At 37.6% G+C, this 24,543-nt stretch overlaps 1 protein-coding gene across 11 annotated transcripts in view; it reads right to left on the bottom strand.

The window, feature by feature from the left end:
- Positions 1 to 24,543, bottom strand: part of DOCK10 (dedicator of cytokinesis 10) — a 263,031-nt gene that overhangs the window by 17,165 nt on the left and 221,323 nt on the right. For 8 of the 11 annotated variants that reach the window (XM_059167885.1, XM_059167886.1, XM_059167888.1 and 5 more), the window contains exons 31-50: positions 22,697 to 22,741; positions 20,699 to 20,874; positions 20,456 to 20,572; positions 19,259 to 19,370; positions 18,424 to 18,545; positions 18,222 to 18,336; positions 18,065 to 18,131; positions 17,791 to 17,838; positions 16,939 to 17,040; positions 14,851 to 14,975; positions 13,452 to 13,564; positions 11,511 to 11,648; positions 10,935 to 11,117; positions 10,296 to 10,406; positions 8,084 to 8,299; positions 6,587 to 6,644; positions 6,161 to 6,259; positions 3,244 to 3,350; positions 1,401 to 1,523; positions 1,151 to 1,264 (exon numbers count right to left, since the gene is read on the bottom strand). In XM_059167885.1, the coding sequence (XP_059023868.1) occupies positions 1,151 to 1,264; positions 1,401 to 1,523; positions 3,244 to 3,350; positions 6,161 to 6,259; positions 6,587 to 6,644; positions 8,084 to 8,299; positions 10,296 to 10,406; positions 10,935 to 11,117; positions 11,511 to 11,648; positions 13,452 to 13,564; positions 14,851 to 14,975; positions 16,939 to 17,040; positions 17,791 to 17,838; positions 18,065 to 18,131; positions 18,222 to 18,336; positions 18,424 to 18,545; positions 19,259 to 19,370; positions 20,456 to 20,572; positions 20,699 to 20,874; positions 22,697 to 22,741 (2,291 nt within the window). The remainder of the gene's footprint in view (positions 1 to 1,150; positions 1,265 to 1,400; positions 1,524 to 3,243; positions 3,351 to 6,160; positions 6,260 to 6,586; positions 6,645 to 8,083; positions 8,300 to 10,295; positions 10,407 to 10,934; positions 11,118 to 11,510; positions 11,649 to 13,451; positions 13,565 to 14,850; positions 14,976 to 16,938; positions 17,041 to 17,790; positions 17,839 to 18,064; positions 18,132 to 18,221; positions 18,337 to 18,423; positions 18,546 to 19,258; positions 19,371 to 20,455; positions 20,573 to 20,698; positions 20,875 to 22,696; positions 22,742 to 24,543) is intronic. The other 3 variants (XM_059167884.1, XM_059167891.1, XM_059167892.1) reach the window with 3 other exon arrangements.

Below are 24,543 nucleotides of genomic sequence, written 5' to 3'. Positions count from 1 at the left end.
ACTGTCTCCACTAGTTTTGGCTATCTCTGCAATCCTGTTGCTGCTATGTGAGGAGGAAAATCTGAGTTGGATGAACTCGTTTATGGTAAGTGGGTAATGGGTAATACTTCTCTTTCCAGGTAGAGAACAGCTAAATCTTTATTAATTCAGAAGTTAGTTTTTAAGCTGCCTTTGGCAATTGGGGGAAAACAGATGTTTTTTCAAAAGACTTTAATGGCAAGCAATATGGAATGATCATGCTGGATTTGACTTCTTCAGCTACTGCCTTTGAACATTCTGAGGAGAAAAAGAAGCTATCGACAACACTGTCTTATGTGAGGGAAAGGTAGGAAAGGAAACAAGGCAGAGTCATATGAAAATAAAAGGATGGAATGTTCATGCACCCAGGTCAGAGTCCGAGGTATGCCTGCTGCACTGTCATCATGTTATAAGCCTTCTTGAAAAGAAGCAGAATGGTGCCTGGGTTTGCTCCACTTAAAGCACTGCTCAGAGACATTCATAATTAATAGAGAATATGTTACTTAATTTTCTGGCTAATGCTTTGGCTCACTAATATTATTATTCTGGTTCACTGCAAAGGTGGGAAGCCGGGCAAGACAATGCAACGGTTATACTGACCTACAATATAGAAAAAAAAAAAAAAACATACAGTGTTCTGCCTGGAATCAGTGGTAGTTTAGAAGGAGGAGAAAAGAAAATGCATGACTGTAAGGTGAAAGGACTTTGACATGGTGGAGGCCCTAGGAATTCTTTATTTACCAGAATGTTATGAATTTCATTCCTCAAAACATGTTCAATTTAATTCCACTTTAACATAGGATGTGAAACTCTAATTAGATATTTGGGGTTAACTGGGAAGAAGATGATGCTGAAAAATAAATGCTCTCTTTCTCCACGAAGTTAGAAATCATGGTTTAACTAGATTTGTATTAAGACCCCTGGATCTCTCTGCCCATTTGTTCCCCAGTTCACTGCATTCGCATGGAAAAACATATGACCCTCACATCCATACATCCCCTCAGACATACCCAGATACACCCGCATTCTCTCAATCCATTGGCATGTGGAGTTTGATGTCTCATAGAGAATCAAAGACAAAGTTTCATTGTTTAACAGAATGTAGAGGCCACATAGCTTCTGTTGAACTTACCTGCCCATAAAATGCCACACGATAGTAGCGACCAAACAGCCGTTTCTCTGAGTTGACCACCTCTGCAACTTTCAGGTATGACCGATGAATGTCGTAGTAGAGATCTGATAATTTCTGAAACCATAAATCAAAGGGTTTCATGAAGGTGATGCTGACACAAAAAACAGAGTTTCCCTTTTTTGAACATTGTAAGTAAGTCACCAACTTAAAGCAGGATGTTTTGACCAAAGTCTGGCCTCAGAAAACGTACTTTGAAATCTCTCTGCTTTTCAAAGACAGCGATGATGGGTTTGTTGACGTCAGCAATGAGTTCATATCGCTCAGACTTCCAAAGAAACTCCACACACATGTAGAGCTGTTCCACCAGGATATTCTGTAATTCCCCAAACCAAAATGAGATTTTACACGATTGTGTAAACACAGTATACACATTGTGGTTCACCCCTGAAACTTGTTTTCAAAACCTTTAAACTGTCAGTTTTCTTTATAGCAGGGCTGCTATGTCCCCTTTGTTACTGGCATTTACACCATCCTGGAAGGGATGGTGGTATCTTCTTGGATTCTTCTCTTTCCATCACTGAATTCATCCTTCAAATCTGCTAATTTGAATCTACAAAATACCTTCAGCTCTGTCTAGTCCTTTCCCTTTCCATGGTCCCTGCCTTAGGTCAAACCCCTCTTCCTTTACTTCCAGACCCCATAGTGGTCTTCTAGTAATCTGTTTTCCACTCTGGTCCATCCTATGTGTTGTTCTCCAGGAATCTTTCTTTCTAAAACGTAAATCTGATCTCAAGCTCTCCACCACCCTAGACCTTTGTAGGAACTCCAGTGTCTCTGAATGGCCATCCAAACTCTCTGGCATGGCACTGAAGGAGCTCCACAGTCAGTCCAACCCCCCACTTGCCACCGACTTTGCACTTTGGTTATAGCATCCCGTACCACTTCACTCTCCGAATACTTTTGCACCTCCGCACATTTACTTATGTTGTGGCTGCAGCTATAAGAACCTTATTTTCTCATTTGGCATCTTCAAGTCCCATCAATGCCAAGATCCCGTGTAACAGTCTGGAGAGCTTTTTCATGTATGTCCCATCCATCCGCATCCCAGTCACTGTCACTTAAAAAGTTTCCCTTTAATTGCCTAGATTTATAGTTGTTGGGTCTTGGGCTGGCTAGTCCCCACCCTGAAAAAATTTGTCCTTCTCAAGATTCTAAGCTCTTTGAAAGTCAGTGTTATGTCTTATTTATCTTTGTCCTCCACCCTGAACTCAGTGCCTCACCTATACTAGTGGTTTAAAGAATATTCAGCTGAATCAAAATATATCCTCACTAAAGCAAGTGGATAATATTGTAGGAATCTTTTCAACAATGTCTTTGAAGAAAAGATTCTTAGATGTTATTTGAAATAGTTAACAAATATGTTGTTGCATTTACTGTTTGTTTGCGAGGTATACGAAATCAACATTAACTATATGAATTTTAAGTAAAAATCCACCCCAAAACTTGCTTTCTGTACCCTTTTTTTCCCAATCTATGTAACATTAAAATTTAAGCAATTAGCTGGTGAAATATTTTATTTACTTGATGAGGGAGCTCTGTTTTCTTTATCAGAATTGTTGCTATGTAGATTAACACTAGAAAGCTTATTTTGAATTAATAAATAACAACCATGGTTTGCAAATCAAAAGGTTTTTTGCAGAAACCAGTTAGGCTTTCTGTTCAAGTGTATTTACAAACAAACTTTCTAATGCACTAAAAAGCTGTGGCCAGCTCACAAAATTTTCATCATCCCTTATGACATTTACCAAAGGACCAATGACTTCATATCTTATAGAAGGGATGACATTATATATTTGGGTCCATCTTAGAGAAATAAAGCTTAGTTTAAATATTCATTGAAAATTATGCTTTATCAATGGAATTTGAGGTCTATTAATCTCAGCTTAATTTTAGCCCGCCTTTCACTTAACCTAAGTCCTATTCTTCAGTAATCTGATTTCTGAATAACATTTTCTCCTCCATATTTAGCTTAATGTAACAGTTCAATGGATCTTTTTACTCAGTTACTGTACGCTAGATTATATTGATCTAACCTCATTGTACGGTGTGTCTTGCATTCCCGAATCTTCTTTCATTGCTCCTTCTTCTTTAATATTTGGTGTAATGCTCAGAAAAGCTGGCCAGCCCATAGAGAACATGCCTTGAGTGGACCAACAAAATGTGACATTATTATTTTGATTCAAATCTTGTTTGGAAAAGATAGTGCCTTTCTTCATGACGTTACAAGTGGTAGTACAATAAAACTCACACAGTCAGTGAGATGGGTAGATAATTCTGTTGATAAATATTCTTTTCCAAGGCAACCAATCATCCTGTTTTATAAAATTGTATAATTTTTCAGATGACATTTTCTTTTAGAAGCTGGCATGGAATCATGGACAGAATATAGAATTTGAAGATAGATATGGTTCTAATATTCTAATTTAGCCAGACTTTGAGCCTGCTTCTCTCCATTTGCTAGGCTGAAGATGTTAATATCTATCTCAAAGGATGGTTGAAGCGATTCAAAACATTAATATTTGAGAAAACACCTGGAATGATCAGTGCATTATGGAAATAATGCCCATTCCTTGCAAATTTTCACTCTTATGCATTATCTAGAAACTTTCTTAAAATTTCCTAGCACTGTGACTACAAGATAAGAAGGAAAAGATCTGGCTCTACAGATAATATATAAAGATAGTTGGTCATGGGCCATGTCCCCGGAGGAAGGACTGGAACTGAACAGTGGGACATTTGAGTAGTCAGGAGCACAGCTTGGAGTGACAGACCAGCCCTTGAACTTTGATCCCATCACAAGCTAACCATGCACCCTGGGTCGGATTGTATCACTTCTCTTGGTTTTCTCACTTGAAAACAGGAGGCCCTAATAGCACCTAACTCAAAGACACATAAGAGGCAACTAATGGAGATATTGCCAGTATAAAGCCCAGTGTGGTCCCTTACATGGAACACGTGCTTTTAAAATTATAGCTAATACTTCTGTGAGGTTTCCATTTTTAATTATCAGCTCATGAGCTATGTAACAAAATGATCACTCCCCAAATGTGCTTGAAATTATAATTAGAATAGTTTTTGCAATTTAATCCTTGCATTAAAAATTCTACTTCCCGGGGCGTCTGGGTGGCTCAGTGGGTTAAGCCTCTGCCTTCGGCTCAGGTCATGATCCCAGGGTCCTGGGATCGAGCCCCGCGTCAGGCTCTTTGCTCAGCAGGGAGCCTGCTTCCTCCTCTCTCTCTGCCTGCCTCTCCGCCTACTTGTGATTTCTGTCTGTCAAATAAATAAATAAAATCTTTAGGAAAAAAAAATTCTACTTCCCTACTTTTTAACATAACAATATTCCTTCTGTAATTAAACATATATTAAAATATATGACAACCCACTAGTAGGGATATATAGCAGAGAAAGTCATGATATATTTTTTGCAGGATGATGATTATTACAGTTGTACTTTCTGGAGTTGTTTTTCTTTGCCTGTATTCTTATTATGTGTACATTGTATTGAAGGGGGTACTTTATTCCTCTGATTAAGAAACATCATAATATACAAGTATATTGAGGACTTCAGATATATACCAATGGATATGAATATATGTTAATGCATCATAAAAATCATCTTTCTTAGAGCTTACTAAACAAATACGTTCTTTTCTCAATGGATATTGAGATGGACTCAATGGAGTCCAATGTTACCTTAGGTCTGGAAATGGGTATTTAACATGTTTTGAATATTAAAGATTCACACAATATTTTGGGATGTAAGTTTCCACAATTTCTCAAACTGACCCCTAGTTTTATCAGATTTTTTCAATTTTGTTTTCGTTAGAATTTAAAATCATCTTTATGGAGCTGTATGGTATCTGATTATGATACAAAATAGATGGGGAAGAAGGTACATTAGACAAACAGTGATGAGTTTGATGACGTGCAGATAAAAAGGAAGCTAAATTGTAAGTGTGAAACTAAGCAGGAAGATCCCTGCATTTTAGTATGGACAGGAGCCATGATGCCAGGTCTGGTCTCCTCCTCAAGTGAGTGACCTCACTGTCTCACCTTTCATTTTAGTCATTTGGTCAAATGCCTTATTTGGAAAAGCCACTGAGATTCTTTAGAAAATATATGCATATTTAAAAGAACAAGGGATTAATTATGCTTCCAAAATATTGTAACTGGAGTCTATTTACCGTTTGCTCAATTATTTTGATTTTAGTATCTAAGGATTTGTTTCTGTTTTTCTTACACTGAGCTTTCCACTACATTTTGAAAGTTAAGAGAGCACTAGGAAATAGATCACAGGCCATAACCTTTGGGTTTGAACAAACTTTTGTAAGAGAAAACAAGTTAAATGGATTAGCTATATTGCTAAATGTTTTACAAAAAGTAATTCTTCAGTTATTGTTACAAAACCTTTCATCAAACTTTAAAGATGACATATTCTTCATTAAAGGGAATCAATACTATAAATTATTATGTGTTGCAAGTTTTTTGAATCGGTTTAGGCTTTTAAAAAAGAAAATGGAATATGATGAATATAGAGTCCTGCATATACATTTTTGGCATTCCTTGTTTTGAATGAGTTTTCTTATTACATTTCAAAATTAAAATAGATTTCTCTTGCAATTTTAAACAATTTTAGAATAAAATCCCAAGGGCAAACTAGTATGCAGATTGGTAGCAAATATGGCTATGACTCGTAATCCTAAATATTGGATAAGATGCAGTTCTCTATGCTGAGAAGTTTTCATTTCTAAACTTCATACATTTGGGTAGATTTCGGAATGGTAGGAGCTTTGAGCTTTTATGAGTGGTAGTTGTGAAGGTATGAGATAGTTTTTCTTTCAAGAATACATTTCACAGTTCTATCAAAGTAGACTTTAGGCAGCAATGGAATTTCTTTTGCACTGTTCCATGGGGGTAAAGGAGTTTATGTGGGAGAGTTAGGCCACTCACTTCCTCCACCAGGAGCTGTTAGTAATGGGTAGCTATCACAGGGGTGGATATCCTCCGGGAGCAGGGGTGGTGTGCAAATCTTTTCCATTTTCCAGTAACCTATGGTAGTGCGAGATGAGGTTAAGACATTGTTACATGTTAGTGTTAATACAAGCTTATGAGACTATTAATCATTAACCAATGAAACATTCTCATTTTGAACTAAGAGGCTGACGAGTTAGCCTTCTTGTACATAAAATAAACATGATAATGGCCTGAGAGAGCTAAAGTTCATAAGTACTGTATAATTAGAAATGTCTGTGAAAATTAATGTTACTTAATAAAACACAATTGAGATTAATACAACATAAAATTAATAAGTTAATTGTAACTTAGGTTTCAACATGTCAACTTTTAGACTTTTATCCCTGCACATGGTCGTCTTACCCTTTCTTTTCAGGTATTCTGCAATGAGGGCAGCTATATGGATGTAGCACATCGCAGCCTGTAATAAAAAAAGAAAACCGTTTCAGAGGAAAACACAGTATGGATTTCACTATTCGTCTAATCAGGATGAATCTTCCGGGGTGAGTCAATATTCCATGTGAGTATATGTGGAGGAATCCTTTTAGTTAAAAGAATCAAAAACAGGAATCAATTTGATTTCTAAAAAGTTCACCATCGAGAATAAAATGGGTATTTGGGAAATTTTGTTTGTGTTCATTTGGGTATAGTCTTCAAGTGGGTGAATGAACTGACCTGAAGAATTTTTCAAGAGAAATATCTTCCTTCCTGAATATCTAAGTCTAATGTATATATTTTTAAATCCACAGTTCTATTTCCTTATTAAAACTATAAGCTATAGCATCGGGCTCTAAACTGGGGGTAAAATTAAGCTACCTTCTTACTGTTCCTACTACCGGTAATGGCCCCTTTGGACTATCTACTGCCTCTAAGATGGTCAACACACAAGGTGGTACTTGATTAAATAGTACGGCCTAATGAGCCATGTATGCTCCCGCCAACCACATTATATGGCAATTTTTAAAAAAAGGATTTTATTTATTTAAAGCCTGACCTGTTGAGGGCTCCAAATGACTTCAGCTTTTCCCTTTGAAGGTTGTGGAGTTATTTCTCCATTTTCTGGGCCGTCCAAGGGAACTAGAGTTTCTCATTCTTGTCCCACCAAATTGCCTCCAACCGGGGTTTCTGATTGGCTCTATCTCTATCCCAGGATCCCTCATATGTGTTTAGAAAAACTTCAGGTGTTAGGACCATCCCAGATAAATTAATCTCTTCCCCAAAGGGGTATATTTCTGAGAATAAGGCAGAAGTTTCCCACTTGGTGTCCAGAAACCACTTGGGGGCTGTGAATTGCTGCATAAAATTCCACCCAGTGTTTGAATGGACATAAAAAAGTTAGGTATTGATTTATAACCTTCACACAGTGCACTCTCCTCACATGGCTCATGGGAGCATTAATATTTCCAACACCAGTTCAGACTAGCTGCAAATGAGGACAGATTACCCCAGCCTGAGATTACTCACCACAGTTGCAAACTTTCCCATCCGAGTCCAATTACAGGGAAGGCGTTTTAAAACACAGAACATTAACTTACATAACTCAGTTTCCAGACATCCTTACAACCATCCTCCTTAGTCTTAGGCTTTCATCCTTCCTTTCTGCATTGCGTATCCTACAATTACAGCTGATACTAACAACTCTGGCCTTGACTTGGTATCCTTTACATGGAGTTGGGCATTCTTGAATCCTACTTGCCAACTTAATGCACATCATATATCATTGGGTCATATCTAGATACATGGAAAAATATGGTAGCCTACTGTAAATGAAAATTCAATTGTCCTGATTAAATGTCCTGATGATTAAATGTCCTGATAAAGAGGACAATACCAGTGGAGGACCGAGCCTTGGCTAATTACCTCAGATAAGTCTCCATTTCTCGCGTGAATCTTGGCCATGCTTTCAAGCCATGTCCTCCGCAGCTCGGGGGTGCTTGCATAGGAGTTTGCCAGACTGTACTGGAGATCCACCAGCATCTCAGGGTCCTTCTCATGCTCCTTCATCTGAGCTGTCGCCATCAAAACAGTCCTTATGCGTTTCGTCAGATCTTTCACCTCTGCTGGGAAGTTGCTGTTCTTTGGAAAACAGAGCACCTGGGTCGTTATCTGTTCTTAATCCCTAAGATAGGTTACTTGAAGTTATGCTATTAATCATGGCTTGGCTTCATAGTTTGGTGCACACTCTATGTTGTTCATAAATATGTACTTTCTTTAGATATGATTCTACATATTGATTGTGGTTGTACACATTTGAACATAAGAACTGCAGTAGACTCCATCTTCTCTGCTCACCTAGCTTCTTCTAGTAAGAGCATCCTGATTGCTCTTTGAAGCTCTCACCTCTCTGGCTCTGGTTCATGTGATTTGAAAGGGTCTACTTCATTTGGGGGCACGGATGTGTAGTCCACCAAACTGGCCTGGCCAATCACCTTCTTCAATCCCTCAAGCCAGTGATTGGTTTAGGAATGATACAAGGTTTAAACAAAGAGATTCAAGTCTGGGACGTTGATTGGCACTACAGAACGAAGTGTTTTTTCTTTTCTTTTCTTTCTTTCTTTCTTTCTTTTTAAACAATTTTATTTATTTGAGACAAAGAGAGAGAGCGTGAGCTGGGGGAGAGGGGGAGGGGCAGAAGGAGAGGGAGAAGCAGATTCCCTCTTGAGCAGGCAGTCCCACACAGGGCTCAATCCCAGGACACCAGGACCATGACCTGAGCTGAAGACAGACACTAAGTCAACTGTGCCACCCAGGTGATCTGAGGCACTTTTTCCACTTATGGAATATTCCAATGTCCTCAGGATTTCTGAAAGAGTAAGCTCGTGGGGAGAGCATTTACATTCACTTGTAAATGAAGTAAGCAAAGAGAGGCAAACATCCAGGCAATATGGAAAGGGGACCTGAAAACATGATCATTTTTTTTTAACATAATGATTTTTTAATTAAAAAAACTTATTTTATTAAATTTTTTCTCAGAAGTATCTGACATACATCACTGGGTGAGTTTAAGGCATACAGCGTGGTGATCTGATATCTATCTATCTATCTATCTATATATCTCAGGAAATGAGTACCACAATAAGTTCAGCTCACAACCATCTTCTCATGTAGATGAAATACCGAGGAAGAAGGAAAAAAAGGAAAAAAGGAAAAGAAAATCCCCTTATGATGACAACTCAGGATTTTCTCTCTAAGCTAACTTTGCTGTATAGCATAGACCAGTGTTAGCTACGGTCATCATGTTGTACCTGACATCCCTAGTTCTTATCTCTCCTACAATGAGAGGTTTGTATCGGTTGACCACCCTCCCCCAATTTCCCCACTCCCTACCACCTGCCTCTAATAACCACAGGTCTGATTTCTTTTTCCATGATTTTCAGGTTTTTTTTTTTGTTGTTGTTGTTGTTGTTAAGATTACACATAAGTGTTAAGATACACATAAGTGAGATCATACAGTATTTGTCTTTTTTGTCTGACTTATTTCATTTAACATAATGTCTATCCATGTTGTCATAAATGGTAAGATTTCTTCAGTTTTTATGGCCTAATGCTATTCCATTGAATATATACACCATGACTGCATTCATTCATTCACTGATGGATCCTGGGCTAGTGTAAGTAATGCTGCTATGAACATGGGGGTACAGCTATCCTTTCAAATTAATGTTGAAACATTGTTTTAATCCCTGGGCTCAGTCATGCCCTGGACTCTATCCCTGGACTTTTTAGTACTATGACTAAAGAAGTCTTCCGAAATTTCTAAAAGAACAATTCAATAAATTTGGCCAAGAGTAAGATTATAAGAAAATGACAGTATTTCTGGATGTTTGTGGTTAGTTTTTTTGCTATATCCCATTCAATCACACATCTTGCAAATTCCACTTAACAGATGACAGACTGACAGTGTTAGAACTGATTATTAATTCAAACAAGCAAACTCAACATTAGCACTCAGCTCAAGTCTCAATAAACAAAATACAGAACTTATATTTTTAAATGATTTTGATATTTCACAAAAGAATTCGGTTTAATTTTATTCCTAAGTCTTTGAAAATGCCCACAAAGCATTTCTTACTTTCATCTGCTTGTCTCCATTGGCAAAATTATTGGTAATTGCAAGGGAATGTTGAAACCGAGAGCCTCCAATCCCAGCATCAGCTATTAACTGGCTTACGGCCTTGATGAGCTAGAAGAGAAAAGAACAATGGAACTTCAAAAGTGGTAACTGAGAAATAGCAATTTTAAAGAAATCCATTGGACTGGATGAATACATCTTTGATTTCTCCCTGTGGGTCCCAAGAATAGCATCTTCATGCATTAAATTTTTAGAAGGTCATGTCGTCTAGGGCGTTTCCTGTAATTTTAAATATTTATATAAGAAGGTTGCAGGAATCTTGGGATGCCTTAAAGAAAGACATTTCTGCGAGGAGAATCTGGTGGGGTTTGGCATTCTAGAGATAGCCTTGGTCTCCCGAGTTGTGTATTGTATTTGATTCTGTTCCCTGGCAGAAGAAAGCAAAAGTCCAAGTGGAGTTATGGACTTTGTTGATTCTGCCCTCTTCTTCTGAGTGAGAGCTGACTGTGCCAAGGGTCTTCAAGGAGGGGTCTGGTAGAGGAGTTGGTAGCTTTTGCCTTGCAGCCAGGAGGCTTTTATCAGTGCTGGAACAGATGAGTGGTTTTCACAACAGCATTAATGAAACTTGACAGCACTTACTTGTAAGTGAGACCGGACAATTGACTTCTGCTTGTTAAATTCAAAATTCTTCCTCATGAAAAAGTACAGAAGTGCTGATGCTTCAGTCTGTGTTGACCGTGACCTGTGGTTACAGCATTTCAGAACTTCATAGCAGAATGATCCACACAGGTCAGCTGGCCCCTGAAAGAATGCTGAAGGAAACTATGGAAATAGAAGGACTGGTTAAGGGTGGACCATGCTTTCATGTCGCTCTGTTTATGCTCAATTTTAGAATTCCTTAGAACAAAATCCACCTTTTTTTTAAACATTGTCTTTTTCTTCCATCTGCAAGTGGAAGGGATAGAATTGTATTTATTTAAGTCTATATTAATATTTTTTTCCCTAGAAATAATCATTTTCTACATTGTAAGTCTCCCATGCATCAATAACCAGTGACAACCCAGAACTAGAGATTAAGAGCTTTGAAATGCTTTCTATTCACCCAACATTGTTGAAACACAGGGATCCTTTCCTCCATACTGAGAGATGTCAGGATTAATATGCATTTATCATCATCCTTCCCTGAGCTTTCACTGGAACCAGGAGAACGCTTACCTTGCATACAAACAATCTCAAGGAGGCAAACACATGCTTCAGTGCTGTGGCTGACTGGTTGACTTGGAAAAAGAGCATGTAGGTGTCAAAGACCCTCTTCATCATTGAATTTTGACATTCAGATTGTTGGAGCTGCCTCTGGAAATTTAACAAAGAAGTTATTTAGGATGAGTGAAAGGACAACTGTTTTCTTTTGAAAGATATTTATTGTGAACCTACTATGTGGTAGGCACAATTCTAAGTGCTGGAAATTGTAGTGAATAAGGTGATAAGACCTATGTTCCCACTGAAACTTATACAGCAGTGATTGAAAAAAATTATGAAATAAGAAAATAGAGCAGAATGATAAAATATAATAAAAAGTAATTTGGGGATAGGGCTACTCTAGACAGGATACTTCGTCAAGACCTCTTTAATGAATGAACTGATATATGAACTAAAGGAATTGGTTATGGGAAGATCTGAAGGGACTGTTTAGGGAGAGAGAAACAGATAGTACCAGGGACATGAGTTGGGAAGAAGCTTATGAGTTCAAGGTTGAAAAGAAAAAAAAAGAGCCGAGCAGCCTGAGCGTGGGGCATGGGGTGCAATGAGGAGAAGTGTAGAAGATGAGGTCACAGATGAGGTCTCAGAGAGGCTGGTCCTCGTCGGTTTTGATAGGGCCTTGGTGATGTCTGAGATTTGATTGACATTGTCACTGAGTAATAAATAATTAAAATATGGTGTTTGCTTTTCCTATGACCCATGATGACATTTCACCTGAAAGCAGAGCTTTCTTGGCATAATCATTCTGTTTGGTGCAGACTTTATTCAGTGGATCCAACTCTTCTGAGTTCAACCCTGAACATCTATAAGCTCATTAGACTGAGCTAATAGTTTAAATATCTTTATTGAGGTATAGCTGACATGTAATTTCTATAGTTCATCTTTCTAAAATTTTATGTAAATGGAGACATCAATACTAACTTTTTGTTTGGCTTCTTTCGCTGAACATGAGTGAGCAGTATTGTAGTATATGGATATATGACCATTAGTAAAATCCATTCACCTGTTGATGTATATTTGGGTTGTTTTCAGCATTTATTAAAAATAAGGCTTCTATGAATATTTGTGTACACAGTTTTGTGTGACCAAGTGCTTTTATTTCTCCTGGATAAATTCTCAGTGTTGGAATGGCCGATCACACGACAGACACAGTTTTAACGTTTTAGACTGCTATACTGTTTTCTAGAGTGTCTGCATTCCCATCATCAGTGGAAGAGACTTCCAGTTTTTCTATACACTTTCCAGAAATTGGTATGGCCAGTCTTTTTAACTCTAGTGATTCTAATAGTATGTGGTGGTATTATTTCACCCAAGCTACATAAATGACAAATAAACACACGGAAAGATGTTGGGTCTAGCTGTCATTTGTCTCTCCCCTCAAGACTGAAAAAGTAGAATTACACTTCCCTTAGCTGGGCTTGCCTGAGAGTGAAGCAGGAGGAACAAGGAAAAATGTTTATTATTTGACAATAGTGACGTATGTACGTACGTATATCATTTGAACAGTAGTCAACTTCTGTTAAATTCTGAGTCTCATCTTTCAAATTTTTTTTACACTCACGCTTTTGTTGATTTATGTAAGGTTAGTTGATTTCATAAAATACTTTAAAAATAGGTTCTTGACGGCGCCTGGGTGGCTCAGTGGGTTGGGCCACTTCCTTCGGCTCGGGTCATGATCTCAGCAGGGTCCTGGGATCGAGTCCCGCATCGGGCTCTCTGCTTGGCGGGGGGCCTGCTTCCTCCTCTCTCTCTCTCTCTGCCTGCCTCTCTGCCTACTTGTGATCTCTCTCTCTGTCAAATAAATAAATAAAATCTTAAAAAAAAAAATAGGCTCTTGACTTCCTACGACTTTTCTATCTCCCATTTTATGTTGTGAAGATGTTAGAATCAACTTACCTGGTGAATCTGGGTGAAGAGGGATAGCAGGTCCAGAATAGTCAGGCAAACTTCTGTAGCTATATTGGCCTCTGTGTCCACATGGTGCACAATGTCTATTTCATTGGAGTTGCCTACAAAATATAAGGTAGAACATGCATAAATGTCTAAGAAAATTCTTTGTATCCCATAAAGGACTTTTTTCTATTATAACATATTCAATGTTTACTGGTATTTTGTTAAGTAATTTATTAAATCAAGTGTTTTTGTTTGTTCAATTACCTTATTGGCTGAATCAAAAACTCTAGATAGAGTCTTTAGTGGATGCTATAGACAGTTGGTGTCACCCCCGCAGATTCATATGTTGAAGCCCCAAACCCAATATGATGTTATTTGGAGGGGGATCTTTGGAGGTAATTAGCTCTTGAGGGTGGAACCCTCCTGAATGGGTTAGTGCCCTTATAAAAAGGGACACCAGAAAGCCCACCTATCTCTCTGTCATGTGAGGACCCAACAAGAAGGTAGCTGTCTGCAAACCAGGAATAAGGCCCCCACCAGACATCAAATCTGTTGGCACCTTGACCTTGGGCCTCCCACCTTTCCAGAACTATGGGAAATAAATTTTTGTCGTTTAAGCCACGCAGACTATTAATGTGTAACAACTCAAACTGACTAAAACAGTGTGTTTTGCCCTTTTCATATGTCAGCTGTAGATGAGAGTGATCCATTTACCATTTGTTCTTAATTCTTTTCCATTGACACAGGCACTGACAGAGTCACATATCTCTCATTCTCAGTCTGGGTCAAGTTTTATGCTCCAAGGCTAATAGACTAAACATACAGTCTCTGTGGACAGTGTGCATTAATGGCCATTAAAGGCACTAAAGGTATTTATAGGTGAAGGCACATGTCTTCAAACAGGTAACTCTGGTCATATGCCCAGAATCACTAGCATGTACACGGTACAAAAAACACTGGGTCCATTTTTCCTCATTCACAAGCTGGAGTGTGTGCATTATTGTGTTCAAGATGTCACATACGTTGTTTCTAGTACATGGGCAACTTTCTGCTCTTCTTGAAGAGCAGACAATAATCTGGTTGCCAGAGGCCCCATAAGCCTGACAATAGCAAAGTCACTTGATACCAGAAGAGCTACACCCAGCAGATTATACCTAGTGATTCGCCTTTTTCCTTTCTTCTTTATAAGGACACAACATTTTTTTAAATCTCCTTCTCTGGTGATTTTTTTTTTTTCTCTAAAAAAAATTCTCTGGGCTACAGCAAGCCTGAAAAGCAGTAATCTTGGTGGTACACCAAACATTTCCTACATTTCTGAAACATTATAATGCATTTCATGTTTTCCACACATCTATAGAAACACTGATCACCATCATGTTCCTATTATTTCTTGTTTACTTACTGGATATGGTGTTGTCTAACATCTGTAAGAGTTTGGGGTTTGAAAGTGCATTTTTGCCTCGAATTATAGGTAAGGTTTGTGATCTGTGCTGCTTATGCCCTTCATGACTGGACGTGGTATGCATCCTGAAAATTAATAGGAAAAAATGGTTAATGTATGAGAGATATGACATATAGGTGTTCAACCAAGTATTCTAGATTGAGTAAAACATAAACAATTTTTAAATAGAGATGTTGCATAAAAATATTGATTATAGATAACATGATAAAAAGGGGTTTTAAGAATACTTTAGGAGAAGTTTTTTTTTAAATGAAAAAAAGGTTCAGAAGGATAATTAATACCAAAGTATGATAGAAGAATAATAGATACTGAATTTAATCTGAACAAGCATATTCATTACTGTTTAATGAAATCATGGGATTCCATGGGAAGTTCATGGGATTCTGTCCTGGTAAGGGAGAGAACTAGGGGGTCCCTGAGTGCAGGTACTTTCCAGGCCGAAGACAATGGCCAGCAGTGGCTCTCATTTGATGTCTCCTTGGCACTTCCACCTGGGGAATGAGCCAGTGTTATGCGGAAGTAGGAACACTTCCCATTCTCAACTTTCATTTAAGCTATATTTTGGCCAAGATAATAAGAACATTTTTTTTGAGGAAAGCTGGCAATAGGAAAAACCCTGAAGAGTCAAGCCTATAGATATGGCAATGGTTTTCTCTTGGTGACACTTTTCAAGGCTCATTTGGTTCTGACCAAATCAAACGCTCCAGATGGACTGAGGCCCAGAAGATCTAACTTTGGTTTTCAAGAGCCAGAGGAGTCTTAGCTACAAGAAATAATGGGTCCTGGGCTGTATGGCTTGGACCTTTGGGACTGGTTTATTTCTAGGTTTTGAGTGTATTTTAGTCTGGAAATTCTGGAGGAAAAATCCTGGTTTCTGGAAAGAGAGAGGTGGGAATGGCCAGGACCTGTCTAGATCATTCAGGAAGAAGCCTGAAATCTAACTGACCAAACATCAACAAAACGACAGTGACCTCAGGTACATGACTATAGTCTTTAAACATAAAAAGTCGTTGTTTATAGTTCTCTATTCTATTACCATTTGCGAAACACACCTATTACATTTTCTCATTTACTTTCACACAAGGGACCACTTTAAGGAATCTTATGGATGAAGAGGCAAAATTTACTCCATGATTTATTGGTTATTTACCACTTTCTTATTTCTAAAATTCTTTCTAAAATACAGCCATTTTCCTATTATATATTATTATGGTAACTCTGGGAAGAATAAATCAAACTGGAGAAAATTTTAGCATAGAATTCTTACTTACTAGACCCAGGGGAGAATTAAAGTAGGATTTCAGGGCAAAATTCCCCCACAGGGTAGGTTAATAAAGGATGACTCCAGGTCCTATATGCTAGTCAAATCAGTGTAATGACTAGGAAACCTACCATAAGCTTATGGATCCAACTAAATCCTCCCTGCCTTTGACCCTTTAGAAAACAATTTGAGCTCTAAAGATGCTGCTGACATATTACAATTATTGAGAGGAATGGGGATACAACCTCTCATTTTACTTTGTCACTAGGAGGTTAAGAAACATTAAACGAGTCATATATTGGAATTACGTCTTTTTGAGTTCAATTAAATTAAGGTACCTATTAACCCTCATCCTATGCATGGCATTGTGCCCTGAGTGCACATAAATAAAGCATAATCCTTGCCTCTTAGGTCTTCACAAGCTAGCGGGGCAGATCAGGCAGTACCTGAGAAGTTTTTTCAGAAAAACACAGAGTTACTTGAAATCTGCATTGGGTTTGAAGTATATGCATATATACACACATGTGTGTGCATCCACGCATGCTCATGTGTGTACATCCATACCCCCATACACATATACACATCCATATCCATGTATCTGTGCATATATATATATACACACAAATACATATATACAATACATTGATACATATATATATATGTACACATATACATACATACACATGTATATACACACATGTATACATACATATACACACATTTATACACACAATATGATTACAAATATCAAGCAAATGTGATGTTACCATTGTGACAAGGGACCTGATGCTTGACAGGAAGGATTAGATCCCTTGAGAGTTCCATTGTTCTGGGTAGACTGCACAAATTTAAATGCAGCAGCAATTTTTCTGCAAGGAAAACATGTTTTAATCATAGCTCAGTATTAGTAATTTATTTATTAATACAGAATGGCAACTGGCAGGTTGATTATTGAACAAGGAAATAAGTTCACATGTTATGAAAAACAGAATCATATTTTCTTCCAGCAATGGGAGATGGGGGTTTAGTGAAGGTACTGGGGGCTTCATGGTCTCTCACGAGAAAAGGATGCTAACACAATAGTTATTCCAGATTCATTTTTCTCTTTAGCTTACTGGGAGTTATATTTTTTCTTTTTTTCCTTCTGATTGAAGAATAGTTGACACACAATGTTATATTAGTTTCAGGTGTACAGCATACTAATTTGAAGTCTGTATGTTTGTGGCAGTCACCAAAAGTGTACCTCATCTATATTCCTTATGTTGTACCTTTTATTCCTGTGACTTATTCACATTGGATGTATTTTCTTAAATAGGAATCTTCTACATTACATCTATACAAATGATAGGTAAGTTAGTTCAGACTATGTAGGAAATATGGTTTCCTTTCAGAAAGGTATGTTTTGTGTTGTATTCTCTTAACAGCTTTAACTAGTCCTAGACCTACTATGGGTACAGAGTAATCATCAAACTCCTATGTCTACTGTGAGGCCAACCTTACAATCCTTATGTGCATTTTAAGATTTCTAACATATATCTATAAGTCTAACTGGATAAATTACTACTTGGCATAATTTTTTAAAAGGCCAGATTAACCGATTGAAATTTTAAAATTATTACCTTATTATATTGCGTTTCCCTAGGTATCTGAAATTTTGAAGACAAACACTGGAAAGGCAAAAAAAAAAGTCACATTCTAATTATTCATGCCCTTTTATTTATACAAGCCATTAATTTAAGTACATTAGAAGAAAAATATTACATTTTCTTTAAATATTTCATCCATTACTAGTGATAGATAGTTTAGCAAATGGGTCCTTAGAATGAAGGATGGCATACTAGACTATTTTGAAGCTTCAAAAAAAAATGTTAACAAATCAACTCTATAACTTACTCCAAGATACTGAAGAAGTCGGATACCTCTGGGCTGGGTGCTCTTTGCCAGTAGGCAATCAGTGTCTCTGAAAGGAAACACCATGGAGCATGAGACTCTTGGAAACTCAAAGTTTCTTCCTTTTTAAAAAATTGTAATTTTCAAGAGCTCTCCTTACCTTCCGAAATGGTCTTCATAATGTGAAGAAAGCACATGAGAAGACTCCTAGTTTCTGCTTGATCTAACTTGTCAAATCGAAGGGTTGATCCTATCAAAGACAAGGGTCTAGGGACCTAGAAGTGGAAGAACCAAGAAGGGTTGAGGTAGAGTGAGAGACTGCTGACTCGCAAGGTGCTGCGTAGTTGGGAAAGAAGCCCCACCTTTTCACAGTTGTCAGTCTTCTCACTGCTCTTCTCATTGGTGCTTGGGTTGGAGTCAAGACTTGCTAAGGAGGCTCTGGAGTCAGCATGGTTTACTGTAGAAATAGCTATTGATGAAAATGCTGCAAACACAAGCCACAGCACACAGATGATAATGAGATGCAATGGGCACACACATGATGACCCAAAAAGATATGGAGCATGGAGGTGGTGGCAGTGTTGGGCAAGGCTGACATAACGGAGTCTGGAATTGCCATTAAAGACATGCCACATTGTAAGAATGGTCATGAAGACCACACTGGCATTTAAGGATTTAGGAAAATTTAGGCCATTATAAATGGAAATAAAGTACTGCTTGTTCCTTTGATTTCTTAAAAGACTTTTAAAAGAAAGTTTCTCTTATAAAAATGCTTTAAAAAATGTGCATAAGGTGGCTTTTGGGGAAGAAGCTTTCAAGTTTTGACAGTTTATAAGAATTGAAGATGACATTTCCAAAATAGTTCTTAGAAGTAAATTTTGAAGTTGATGGGCTATTATATTTTACAGGTTGTACGCAATGAACACTTAAAGATTGTTTCCAGAATGAAGCAATTTGCCAACATCTGAGCAGATTGCTCTTTGAGCCAAGAAAAACTGAATGCTAAGTAGAAGAGGAAGGCCCTGGATGGTTTTTAAATAAATGGGAAAAGAAACTCTTTAGCTATATAACTATAGTGTACTTTGACATACAGAAATTATGCACATTGAATTATGGAGTGGGTAAAAAAACATGATGATATGTGATGTAAACATGGATGAGAGTGAAACACAAGTGTTCCCCAAAGGTCTTAAGTACCTGCTATGGAGTTTAAAACATCTTTAGAAAATGATGTGTCCACAGAGTTTGCGTGTTTCATAGCTGACTGGGTGTGAAATCCTCCATTGGTGCTGAGGTCGTCTCTAGACCCCTGCATTTCAAGCACAGAAGAGATTAATGGGAATTGCCATATTTCAACATTGGAAACCCACACATGCTTTCTTTGTTACACTTTTGATTTGATGCTATTTGACTTGCCCTTTTTTATATTCCAGCAAAGGTCTTCTGCAAAAGCAGGTAGTAGAAATGGATAGTCACAACCATACTCTTCGACAAATCCATACCCCTAGTAACCACTTGATTTCTTATGTGATTTTTTCTTTTTTTAAAATGTAGTGGAAACTACCTTCTAGATATAAACTAAATGGTTGGAATGGCTACTGTTTTTTTATGGATTATGCTATAGATTACATATCATTATAATCATGGGTTATCTTCGGTATATTACTAATACTAAAAACTAATTCCAAATACTACGTGCCAGTCTCTATAAGTGTTTTCTACTAGACCATTTAATCCTTATAAGTATCCTGTGATGGAGTAATTCTATTCCATTCTATAAAGAAGATGGTAGAGGTTGAAAGAGCCTGAATTACTTATCTAAGGTTACATTGCTAGAAACTGGTATCACTGGGATTTGAATAAGGTCTTCCTCTAAACAGCTTCCCAAAGGCATAGCTCCTAACTTCGAGGTGGTAATATCTTGCTTTCCGTAGTGTGTTAATTCATCTGCGATGTGAACAGAGGAATCCGATCTCAGGTGGCTTGCTGTGCAGCCACTATGGTGGCTCAGTGGAGGAGGCATGGCAAACAGGCCACTCCTGGGTGTGACTGAAGCACTTGGCTACACGAACACCAGGTGGTCATGAAGCTCATGTAGGGGAATGGTCAGGGGAGGGAGGAGGGGCACACTGAGGAAGGAGCCATGCATGTAACAGAGGAGCCTGGTAAAAACTGGACAGAACTGGAAGGTGATACAGAGAAGAGAGGAAAATGATGGATGAGGTGGAAGGCTTCAGGGACCGATGTGGACCAAATGACATTGATGCCAACATCTCAAAATGGCTAGCACGAAATGCTTAGTTTGCTCACAGTTGAGGGAAAATGGCTCTCCAGGGCAAAAATACAAAACAAAATCAAATTAAAATCAACATTTGAACCATTTTGTAAACTCACCTGATTAGATGTGTTGACAGTAAAAGGATACAGGTCCTTAAGGTAAATCCTTGGCATGTTGTCCAGAAGCATGCCATAGAGGGGCATATATAAACTTGCTATCTGGGCCTGCTTCTCCTAGGGGGAAAGGTAGTCAAAAGAAATTATTCACATAAAAATCAATAGACTTGTAGGTTTGCTATGCATTTAATGCAGTGAGCCATTAAATGGTGTTTAGGGAAGGGAGAAAAGAAAATCACTCACTGGTTGTCTGTATCGATCATCGAATGAATGCTTAGCCATTAAATTTTTTAGGACAGCTAAAGCTAAGTGCCTGATGTCTTGGTCTTCTTGCAGGGCAAAGCCAACTTCTCGGAGTAGAATTCCAATTAAGAAGTGTTTGCGGCAAAATTCATTCGTGACTGAATATTCAGGCATATCTTCGTGAGGAAAGCAAAGAGATCATGTTATTGAAAATCAAATGATCACTTTATAATTCAGAAAGATTTATCCAACAGCTACCAACCCTCTCACCACCAGGGAAGGATTCAGTAATGCAGTCTTACTACAGAGATGAGAAATGAGAGAGAGGAACATCCCAGAAGTATTGTGTGTACACTACTACCAATAATAATCACTGACCATGGTCAAATTCTATAAAAGTGGTATATCCACAATGTTACAGGAGTTGAAAAGAGAAGATTGAATTTTTGTCTGGAAGAATCAGGAAGTGTGACTGGAAGGAATATGTTGAGATGGGCCTTTGAGGCTGTTGAAGGTATGGAGAGGCAGAGGGTCAGGAGCCAGTGGTGGTGGGGGGGTAGGGTGTGAAAGAGAAGAGGTTGGGAGGACCAGGGGACAGAGTTTCGTATGGCACAGATTTCTGAAAGCACAGTGTATGGGGATTATAGTTTGGGGGTGTACAAGTCAGCACAGCAGCCAAGATGGGGTGGTGGGAATTGAGACTTGAGGGGCACTTGGGGCCAGATGATGGACAGACCTAAACACAAATTCTTTAGCTAGTGCCTAGGACCCTCCACTATTTGGCACTGAATTCTGTATAGAAAGGATTATGTCACCAAAGGCTTTGAGATCAGACCCGTGCCTATTTATTTGCTCACATGGCAACAGGATGTAAATGAGTTATTCCTTGGGGGAAATGTGGAATAAGGGCTATAATAAAAGAAGTTTGACCCCAGGGAAGGGAGGGGGGAAGTGAGATGCATGTGGCCTGGGGTAGGAGGACCCCCGTAGTAGAAAAAAAATGACCAGGGCAAGTTGGCTGAAGAATGTGAAAGAGCAAGAAGAGGAACATCAAAGGGTCTGCAAAATCTGGAGCCTGAATTATGGAGAAATTGGAATCTTAAAATTTCCACTAAATATGGATTTATTCGGAATTGCCCAATGTGCTTCCTAAATGTAACGATTAATAACAGGACTAGCGCCCACTTCTAGAACACGTATTGAGTGCCAACATGAGGCCACACCCTTTATAGGGGTTATCTCAGTGAATCTGTGGGGTTACATGTTAGATGTAATGAACTGCTGAAATATTACAGTTCATCACTGACTAGGGGCAAATGAAGAATGTGGAGATTTGTAGTTTAGGACGATGCCACTGGAGGTGGAAGAAAAGGGAATGTGAAAGTTCTAGAAATTGTGGTCCAAGGGCATAGTTAGGTTAAAAACATTTCTCTGTGTAACAGTGAGTATTCATGAGGGGCCAAAAGTAGAACACAACTTTGTAATTCCCAGCCTAGGGCTAGAGAAAAGTTCTGCCCAGACTGTTCTAAGTTATGAATCTATTTCAAGTAAAAATGATAAATTCAATCTTGAGAAATGAGCTCAAAAACCAGACCATGGTTTACTGACAGAAATATATCACATGAAGCTAGTTACACTGAACAATCATGTTATTGCATATAGCTGGAAATTTTATTTATGATACACCCTAAGAAAATTTTAGATGGTTTGGGAAATTTAAAAAAAGAAGTAAAACTCTGGAGAAAAAAATAAGAAAGAATTGAGGTGGGTAAAGCATTTAATTATCTGTAACCAATGTTCAGTCAGCTTATTGACTGTTTTGATTTTATGATAAACATATGGCTATTTTTTGGCATCTGGAGATTGGAAACTTGTAGTATGTATATCTATCAATATTATCTATCAATATTATATGTAGTATGTGCATCTATCAATATTATAAGATTATGGTATGGCTACTGATGCTTAGATAATGTAATATAAAATGTAATTATTTACCTGATGCATGTAACTCTTGAGTTGATTCTGAAGGTGTCAAAGGATCTGAATTTAATGGGAATAAATAAAAAGTTTAGATGTACACATACTCAGGTATACACCATAATCATTAACAATTGGTAATTTATACTGAAAAATTAAAATATATTTTCCTAAACTATAAGTAGGACTCTTCAATAAAGTTTTGTTTCTTGGAAACGAATACCATAGGTTGTTTCATGAAGAGAATTATTTTAATTCTTGGCCTTGTACTTGAGCACCTGTTATTTTCTATCAGAAATCTGCACGCCACAAAACATATATTTTTATGTTCATTGTTGATAATATTAGATCTATAAAGAGACTATTAGGGCTTTTCCTGAGCTACTGACAAATAGTAAACAATTAGAATTAAAATATATAACAGGTTTGCTCCTCTTGAATATCTTAACCAGCACATCTCACCCAATAATAACTTGACACTAATTTATACAATAAAAAGGAATACAAAACAAAAGTCGAAAGTGACATTTCTACCTCTTTTTCTATAAAGGCATTAAGATTAAATGTACTTTGTAAATAAGAAAAAAATGGAATAACTAATTAAATAGCTTATGTTAATTCCTTAATAGAATTCAGTAACTTATATTTAAGATTAAAATGGCGAAACGTTTATGGTATGGCATATCATAAGAGACTCTTAACTACAGAGAACAAACTGAGGGCGACTGGAGGGAGGTGGGCGGGGATGAGCTCAGTGGGAGACAGCAATTAAGGAGGGCACCTGGGATAAGCACTGGGCGTTGTAGGTAAGTGATGAATCATTAAGTTCTACTCCTGAAATCAGTATTACACTATATGCTAACTAACTAGAATTTAAATAAAAATTTGAAACCTAAAAAATAAATAAAAATAAAATGACAACACTTTCATAGGCTGGATAATGTACTTTACCCTATTTTCCCTCCAAAATATTATGCACACTTTACTCTATTTTCCCTCCAAAATACTAGCTTTGTATAATACATATAGTATAAGTTGCAATACATGTGAGGAGGCTCTTTACCGTCTTAGTGTCTGCTTTCCATGAATATCAAAACTGTGCCCTGTGGATAATTTACTCACACATTAGAAGCAAAGCATTTTGTCTTGCTTCCTCTCTCCCTTTTCCGTCTCTCTTTTCCTCCCTCCATCCTTCACCCCACCCTCCCCTTCCTTCCTTCCTCCTTTTCTTGAGGTATGATTGACTATAACACTATATTGGTTTCAGGTGTACAACACAATAATTGCCTATTTGCATGTATTGCAAAATAGGAAAAGAATATTTTAAGTCCTTAAATCATTTTAGTGTTTTCTTTTAATCTTGATGTTCGATTAGTTTCTGATGGCTAGATGTGTGATGGTCATTTTGGTATCTATCTATATTGGTATATATAACATATATATTAATAAAGTCATAAATGAAAACATTTTCTGTACACCATTTATACTTTAGCAAATACGGAATCGAGGAGCCCCATTCTTCCCTGCACAGACATCAGGGGCTCTTTCTAACCCACAGATGCTGAGTATTTACAGTGCCGCCCTCCTGCCTGCCTTTTTTTTTCTCCTTTTCAAGGCAAAAGTTTTTTGTTTTTGTTTTGTTTTTGTATAAAACTCATTTTGAGGAATTGCATTTTAAATAATTAGACACTTTAATTGATACCTTTAATTGAATTTGTACTCACAAAGTGTAACTTCTCCTCCCCATAATTTTCTGCCTTTCAAAATCAAAGGAAAGTTTTCTTTTGGAGACAGTATAGTAAAAGTATTACTGTAGGTTAAAATTCTTTGATTTATAATCATTGAGGCACAAACAAGACCAAGGA

The sequence above is a fragment of the Mustela lutreola genome, chromosome 3 (genome assembly GCF_030435805.1).
Source record: "Mustela lutreola isolate mMusLut2 chromosome 3, mMusLut2.pri, whole genome shotgun sequence".
In the NCBI taxonomy this organism is placed as follows: domain Eukaryota; kingdom Metazoa; phylum Chordata; class Mammalia; order Carnivora; family Mustelidae; genus Mustela; species Mustela lutreola.
This window is presented reverse-complemented; position numbering and strand designations above follow the sequence as displayed.